Here is a 7,453-nt window from a genome sequence, read left to right on the forward strand (position 1 = left end):
AGATTCTGTTCTTACCAGCTGTGTGATCTTGGATGAGTTAATTAACCTCTCTGAGCCCGGGACCCTTATCTTTAAAAGGAGGATAACGTGATCTTTTTCAGATATGTTAGTGCCTGGTATGTTGCATGGTGCCAACAAATAGGAAGAGAGACCTGGCTCCAGTTTTCCGCTGCTCAGGATGGACCGCCCCTTCTGTACCTTCGGCTTCCATCCCTGCAGTCTGGGTTGGCATCTGTTTTCACAGTTGGAGGCACATCAATTCTAGCTGGTCCTGCTTCTGCCACTAGTTTTTGCAAGCCTCCTCCTTCATCTGGGCTCAGCTTCTTCATCCTTGAAAGAAAGACGTGTACCAGATTGATGAAGTTACTTATTCACTCAGCATTTCTAAAGACTGCTGCGTTCCAGACCCCTATCGGTGTTGTAGGGTTTACAAAGATGAGCTGGCTTGCAGAGGTGGTGGTCCTTGTGCTGAAGGAGCTTATAGCCAGGCAGTAGATGGTGAAGCAGGCAGGCAGTTTTCTAGGATACCGGAAGACCACAGCAGTACCATCAGAGGGGTGTGGGTGTGGCACTCATAGAGTTCAAAGGCACCCTTCAAAAGAGGGACTTTGTCAGGGGGTGAAGGATCTGGGAATGAAAGAGAATGAAAAGGCTCAGAGACTTGCTGGTTTTTAGAATAGATTTCTGGATTGAAGTTTGACTGGGCATACCCTCTTCTAGTTCAGAAATGCCTCCTGAATCCCCAAATGGACAGTGTCCTGCAGAGACCTTTGCATTCAGAGACCTGGCCTATTCCTGAGGCTGAGTGGCCAGCATGGACAGCTGAACTGGATTCTTTGAAGGTGAGAAGACATCAGTCACTTAATTTTAAAAAAAAATGATTTATTTTTCAGTTACTTCGGGTCTTAGTTGCATCATGCAGGATCTTTCATTGCAGCACGCAGGCTTCTCTGTAGTTGTGGTAAGCGGGCTCCAGAGAGGTCAGGCTCAGTGTATGTGGCACACCATCTTAGTTGCCCAGCATCACGTGGATTTGTAATTTCCCAACCAGGGATCAAACCCATGTCCCCTGCATTGGAAGGCAGATTCTTAACCACTGGACCACCAGGGAAGTCCCAGTCACTTAATTTCTTAAATAAACTGTTTTATTGAAGATATGGCTTCCCTGATGGCTCAGAGGTAATGCACATACAGAAGAGGGTACAACTCAGAGGTGTACAGCTCCATGAACTGCCGTGAAGCGATTTATGCTCATAAAGCCATCATCAGATCAAGAACTAGAAAGTGACCACAAAACACCCCCCCGCCCCGGTTTCCCTTATGTGTATATTTAGTTGCTCAGTCGTGTCCGACTCTTTGCAACCCTGTGGACTATAGCCCTCCAGAGTCCTCTGTCCATGGGATTCTTCAGATAAGAATACTGGAGTGGGTTGCCATGCCCTCCTCCAGGGGATCTTCCCGACCCAGGGATCAAACCCAGGTCTCCCAGATTGCAGGCAGATTCTTTACCATCTGAGCCACCAGGGAAACCCAAGAATACTGGAGTGGGTAACCTATCCCTTCTCCAGGGGAATGTCCCAACCCGGGAATCGAACTGAGGTCTCCTGCATTGCAGGCGGATTCTTTACCATATGAGCTACCAGGTTTCCCTTTTAGTCTCTTTTTATCCTCTGTTTTTTAATTTTCTCTTTTGTTCTGTGTTATTTTTGTGTTCTGTGTCGTTATTTTTGTGTTCTGTTTCTGGTTATTTTTGTGTGTTCTGTGTCTGGTTATTTTTCATTGAGTGCTAGACATCATGTGTGAGAAAATATGAAGGCATATTTTGAGATTCTGTTTGATAGTATCTTCATCCAGACAGGGCTTTTTCCATTCTTCACACCAGAACTGTTTCAGAGATGAGTTTCATACTTATCAGATTTGTTTGTTTCTTGGTCACTCTTATTCATAGGGCCCAGCCTTTCAGGATTCTAAGCAAAAGACTGTAATGTTTATTAGTGTCCTTCCCCTAGCCCCTGCCCACCCCATGAGGCTGTCAAAAGCTCTGCTTAGCTTTCTGTTAGTGCTTCTCAGCTGCCACCCTCACACACAGGCTCCCCTTTCACTTGGAGGGGAAATACAACCTTCAAATGTGGGCCAGCTACACTTGGTTTCTCTCCTGTCTTGATTAGCTTTCTGTTAGTGCTTCTCAGCTGCCATCCTCACACACAGGCTCCCCTTTCACTTGGAGGGGAGATTCAACCTTCAAATGTGGGCCAGCTACACTTGGTTTCTCTCCTGTCTTGAATTTTAGTCCCATGAATCCTCACAGTCTTTGGGGGCTCTCAGATGCTTTCAAGTAGATCTTTTGTTACATTCTGTCCAGCTTTCCTAGTTGCATTTACTCAAGGTTTGGTCCAGAATGTCCAAACCAGTCGGAGTCAGGGCTTCCCAGGTGGTACTAGTGGTAAGGAACCTGCCTGCCAACGCAGGAGATGTAAGAATCCCAGGTTCGATCCCTGGGTCGAGAAGATCCCTGGAGGAGGGTATGGCAGCCCATTGCAGTATTGCTGCCTGGAGGATACCATGGACAGAGGAGCCTGAGGGCTACAGTCCGTGGGGTCCCGAAGAGTCGGACGTGACTGAAGCTGACTTAGTAGCATGCAGTCGGAGCCAGAGCAACACTCTGTTTTCCCAGAGAAAACCTATTTTACTTATGAGATTTGAAATCTGACCGGCCTGAGTTCAAATCTCAGTTGTAATTCAGTGTGACTTTGGGCAGATTACTTACTGTGTCCATAAAATGGGGATAATGACGTCTACTGTTGATTTGAGGATAAAATCAGATAAGCAGAGTTGAATATGTGTCTGGAATATAAGAGATGCTCAAGAAAAAAGAATAGCAACCATTACTTAGGAGGAAACTGATCTTATTCTTAGCATTTTATTTCAACCTATGATTATTGTTTTTTTTCCTGTGGCTTCTTTCCTGCCTTCATGCTTATATTAATTTTTTTAATCTAACAAATGGAGCCAATATTTACCTCTCAGGGTCTCTGGGGAAATTCAATGAAATCATGCACATAATGCAATTACCATACTGCCTGACACAGGAGGTGTTCAATAAGTGACAGCTGTGTTATTGACTGACCTTAAGGTTTGTTTGTTTGTTTGTTTTTACTGATGGCTTTCATTTTGAATTACTTGTCTACAGGCTCATTATCTAATAATGAGAACGTCTTTCCAGCTCTGATCTTTTTCTAGGAAAATTACACCTGACTTTGGATCATAGACCTACCTTATCACAGGCAGGTAGAGGACATTTTAGGCAGAGGGAATGGTAACTGCAAAGACAGAGGGGAGAGCAATCCTATAACATGGGGGGCTGGCAAGAAATTAAACGAGGCTGAAGCATGAAGGAGAGGGGAGTCTAGGAGATCATAATGAAGATGCTGATGAGAACAACCATGAGAAAGAGCCCCGGCCCCTATATCTCTTTTTAACATTTATGTCTTTATTGTTCCTTTATTTTTGGCTGTGCTGGGTCTTCGTGGCTGCACTCGAGCTTTCTCTAGCTGTGGCGAGCGGGAGCTACTCTCTAATTGCAGTGCGTCGGCTTCTTGTTGCAGAGCATGGGCTCTACAGCTTGTGGGTTTCAGTGTTTGCTGTTGTGGCCCATAGAGCTCTAGAGCATGGGCTCAGTGGTCGTGGTTCACAGGCTTAGTTGCCCCATGGCATGTGGAATCTTCCCGAACCAGGGATCAAATTCATGTCCCCTGCACTGGCAGGCGAATGCTTGACCACAGGAACACCAGGGAAGTCCTGCCTTCATTTCTTGACTACATACGCTGTGCAGTACATCAGCTTATCCAGTACTCACTATAAACCCACAAAACAGATCTCAACATTCGTTCCACTTCACTGTGAGTAAAGGTGTGGCACAGAGAGGATAAGTAGCCAGGTCACACGGCTGGAGCGCTGGGGTCCCCACCCGGACAGCCTGCCTCGCGAGCTGGCACTCTGGGCATCATGCGTCCAGATTGTGCTGGGCCTTCATTGAGGGGGTTAAAAGTTGTCCCTCCTGCCCTCGTTGAGGTTACAGTCTAGAGTTCGATGTGAGAAAACACCATCCAATGTCTGCAGTCAGCGATATTGGGCAGAAACCGATAGCCAAGCTTTTGAGGAAAAAGTTGGAGCATAAATTGAATGAACGGACCAACCCAAGCGCATCGTAATACTCTCACGGTTCCAGGTTTCTCAGGTGCTCCTCAGCCTTCCTCAGAGTTCTCACCATCCCATAGAAGGCCACTGGATGACAACTCCTGTACCGGAATGATCTCAAGGCCACACGATAGTTTACCGCGAGATGACAGAACGGTTGATGTAAATATCTTTGTTCAGTACTGTACACAGTACCGAGCCCATAGGAGGCCTTGTTGAGTGGATTTGGAAAAAGAACGAGGCAGTGGAAAGGAGCTGTTGGGTGATTTCTCTAGAAGGTCACGCTCACACCTCGTCCATCCCCAGCGTTGTATTTCGCCCGCAGCCTTGGTTCTGTTCAGTTGTAACAGGCATTGAGCAGAGCTCTCTGCCCTGCAGAAAAACAGATTGCCAGCCGTCTCTCTGGGCCGGCTTTGGGTAAGAGCTTCCCATAGTGAAAATGAACTCTAAATGACACCAGGGGATTAATGACCTAGAAGCAAAACGGGGTCATTTTTTGAAGGGCAGTAACTAAATTTGTCACATGTCACAATTATTTTATGGTTGAGCTTAGAGGAAAAAATGAAAAAGGGGAGGAAGGAGGTTGGCATCCAGTGGACACTGGCTTCCTTTTAATGAGAAGGTCACCATCTCTTGTCACTGTGAACCACACACAAAATTTACAGAGGACATCACTCTACAGAGATACCAGTCACGGTCTTCCCAGGCCTTCAGACCCGGGGTTTGAGCCTTCCCCACCCCCATCTCTGCTTCCATCCATAACTCAGTGCTGATGGCGTGTGCCTCGCTGAAATGTATTAGAAGCTTCCAGGCACAGAAAGTGCTCAATAGATGTTCATTACCATTGCCATCTCTTCCTTGGATAAAATGTGGGGTCAGAGGGGCTTTTATGAACATTAGAAGCAGAGACCATTTCATTGTGCTCTTGCCTCCAGCTTCCCCTGCCCTCAGGACTGATGGCTGATCCTGAAATATGCCAGGCTTCCGTCACCATGGAACCAGGGCTCCCTGTGCAATGTCTGCAAGAAAAAGGCGGAACGTCCTGTCCTGGCCTCCAGTCTGATGATCTCCTGCCGTCCCCCGAGCTCCTGAGCCCCGCACGGATCCTGGCTTTGCACCAAGAGCTTCGACGAAGCTTCAGCAGCACTTCCCAGGTCAATAAATCACCACTGGAGTTATAAATAGAACTGGGCTGTGCACTCTCTGGGGGCCATTTCCTCCACACCATAAATAATTTGAAGCAGAACTTTCAGAGAGCGTTTTAAGAAATTGGTAGCAATCAAACCCCTCATTCTGTGGCAAGTGGCTTTGCCTGTGGCTTAGGGAGCTGTGGTGATTGTCAGAGCTCAGGAGATGCACTGGACTTGCAAATTTTTAGGAGCGCAGCTTTGCAAACGTCCAGGCAGCAAAGGGAATATAGACTGTTCCCAAACCTACCAAGTGGCTGGCCCAGTGGCTCTCCACTGGATGTGATCCCCATCCCCCACCCCCACGCCCAGGGCAGAATTTGACAATGTCAATATTTTTGTTGTCACAACTGGGAAGCTGCTGCTGGCATCTAGCAGGTAGAAGTCAGAGATGCTGCTCACCGCCCTCCAGTGCCTGGGATAGCCTCCTAAAACAAAAAGAGTCATCCCGCCCAGGTGTCAGCAGTGCCAGGTTGGGAGGTCCTGACCTGATCTAATAGCTCCTAACCTTGTCAGCTGCAGAGAACTGTTTGGTTACGTTCCTACCTGAGGCCCCTCCCCACGTTTTAAAAGATTTTTGTCTACCAAAGGAGATGCTTGATTGAAGTCATTATCTCTTTTACATTTTCGAACATTAAAACCACTTAGAACTTTCCGATAAGTCCATTCATTCAACAGACATTTGTGGAATCCAGCGTATGCCAGGCAATAAGATATGAGGGAGAAGGAGGTGAGGTCACGTTGGTCCCTGCCCTGGGGGCTCACAGGGCAACAGAGAGACGCAGGTGTAAACATTTCACCATGCACTCGTGGTTAAGTGTGTCCTGGGACGTGAGACGAAGGCAAGGGCTGGTTCTGCCTGGCTTGGGGGAATGGGAAGTCATTCAGGAAGGAAGCCCAACGAGGTGCTGAATACATGGGTGAGGTGGGGAAGGGTCTTACAGTCAGAGGGAACAGCAGGGGCCAAAGTCTGAGGCATGAAACTTCCCGGTGTGCAACCAGAGCGGAAGCAGGTAGGGCAGCCCGTTGCCAAGCCAGGTGCTAAGAGTCGCTGCCTCATCCCTACCCAGCACCACTTACCTTCTCTGGGAAGGAGACCCTGTCCTGACCTGGGTGTAGGACCCAGGGGTAGAAGAAGAGGCGAGGGGGCTCAGGTCACGTTAGCCCAGACCCTGTGCCCCCGGCTTACCCATCAGAGACATCATCTCTCTCCTTGGGAGAGGCTGGAGGGAAGGTCAGAGTTACCCTCCTAACTCTGTTCCCACCTGGAAGCAGCTGTCATGGGAGGCCAAGGAAGGACCAGGACAGGCAAACCAAGGGCTCCCGGAGCAGTAGGCAAAACCTATTGATTTTATTTTAATGTATTTTCACTTTTTATGCTGAAATGAACAATGCAAAGAGTTCCCACACAGCCTCACCCAGCTTCCTCGAAGTTAACACCCCAGGTGCCTAACCAGAGCACAAGGAATGAAATGAATAGATTGATTTTGAGGAACCCTGGGAGGCCATCAAGACATAAGGAAAGCACCTCCGAGAGCGAGCATCGGCTCACCAGGCTGCTACCGTCTTCATTAGCCCATGGGATGTGTCATGGGTAATCACGATCATCCACGGTTCCTTGGATGGGTTTACCCATGGATCCACCCATTCATTTGTTCAGTAAGCATTTGATTTAACTGCCACGTGAGCGCCGGGACCTCGGGGAGGTGCTGGGAAACAGGAAGAAAGCAGATGCCTGTCTCCAGCCTCCAGGACCTCCTAGAAGATGGCCCCATCACACACAGAGTCCCCAGATTGGCATGTCGTCCTCACCTTCATGATCTGAACCAGCCCCGCCACCCCGTGACTGCCGATTGTGTGGCATCCTGCAGAGACCTTCACTACGCTGGTTTGCACTCGCCTCTTTTGCCCTCTCCCTCCTTTTTTTCTGGAACAATGCCATTCACTCTGAGCACTGGGACTACGCTCAAGACAAGCTGGGAAACGGGTGACGTTGGGGTGAGCAGCCAGCTGAGCTGCAGGACCGAGCCCGCCGGAGGCAGTCAAGGCCATTTCTGGTTCCCAGACAC

At 48.5% G+C, this 7,453-nt stretch overlaps 1 protein-coding gene across 2 annotated transcripts in view; it reads left to right on the plus strand.

The window, feature by feature from the left end:
* LOC109560663 (janus kinase and microtubule-interacting protein 1) overlaps positions 1 to 6,039 on the plus strand; it is a 226,405-nt gene extending 220,366 nt beyond the window's left edge. For both annotated transcript variants that reach the window (XM_070791772.1, XM_070791773.1), the window contains 2 exons: positions 721 to 842; positions 5,133 to 6,039. In XM_070791772.1, the coding sequence (XP_070647873.1) occupies positions 721 to 842; positions 5,133 to 5,378 (368 nt within the window). In that variant the 3' untranslated portion in view covers positions 5,379 to 6,039. The remainder of the gene's footprint in view (positions 1 to 720; positions 843 to 5,132) is intronic.
* Positions 6,040 to 7,453: the final 1,414 nt, after the last annotated feature.

This window comes from Bos indicus, chromosome 6, assembly GCF_029378745.1.
Source record: "Bos indicus isolate NIAB-ARS_2022 breed Sahiwal x Tharparkar chromosome 6, NIAB-ARS_B.indTharparkar_mat_pri_1.0, whole genome shotgun sequence".
Taxonomy (NCBI): domain Eukaryota; kingdom Metazoa; phylum Chordata; class Mammalia; order Artiodactyla; family Bovidae; genus Bos; species Bos indicus.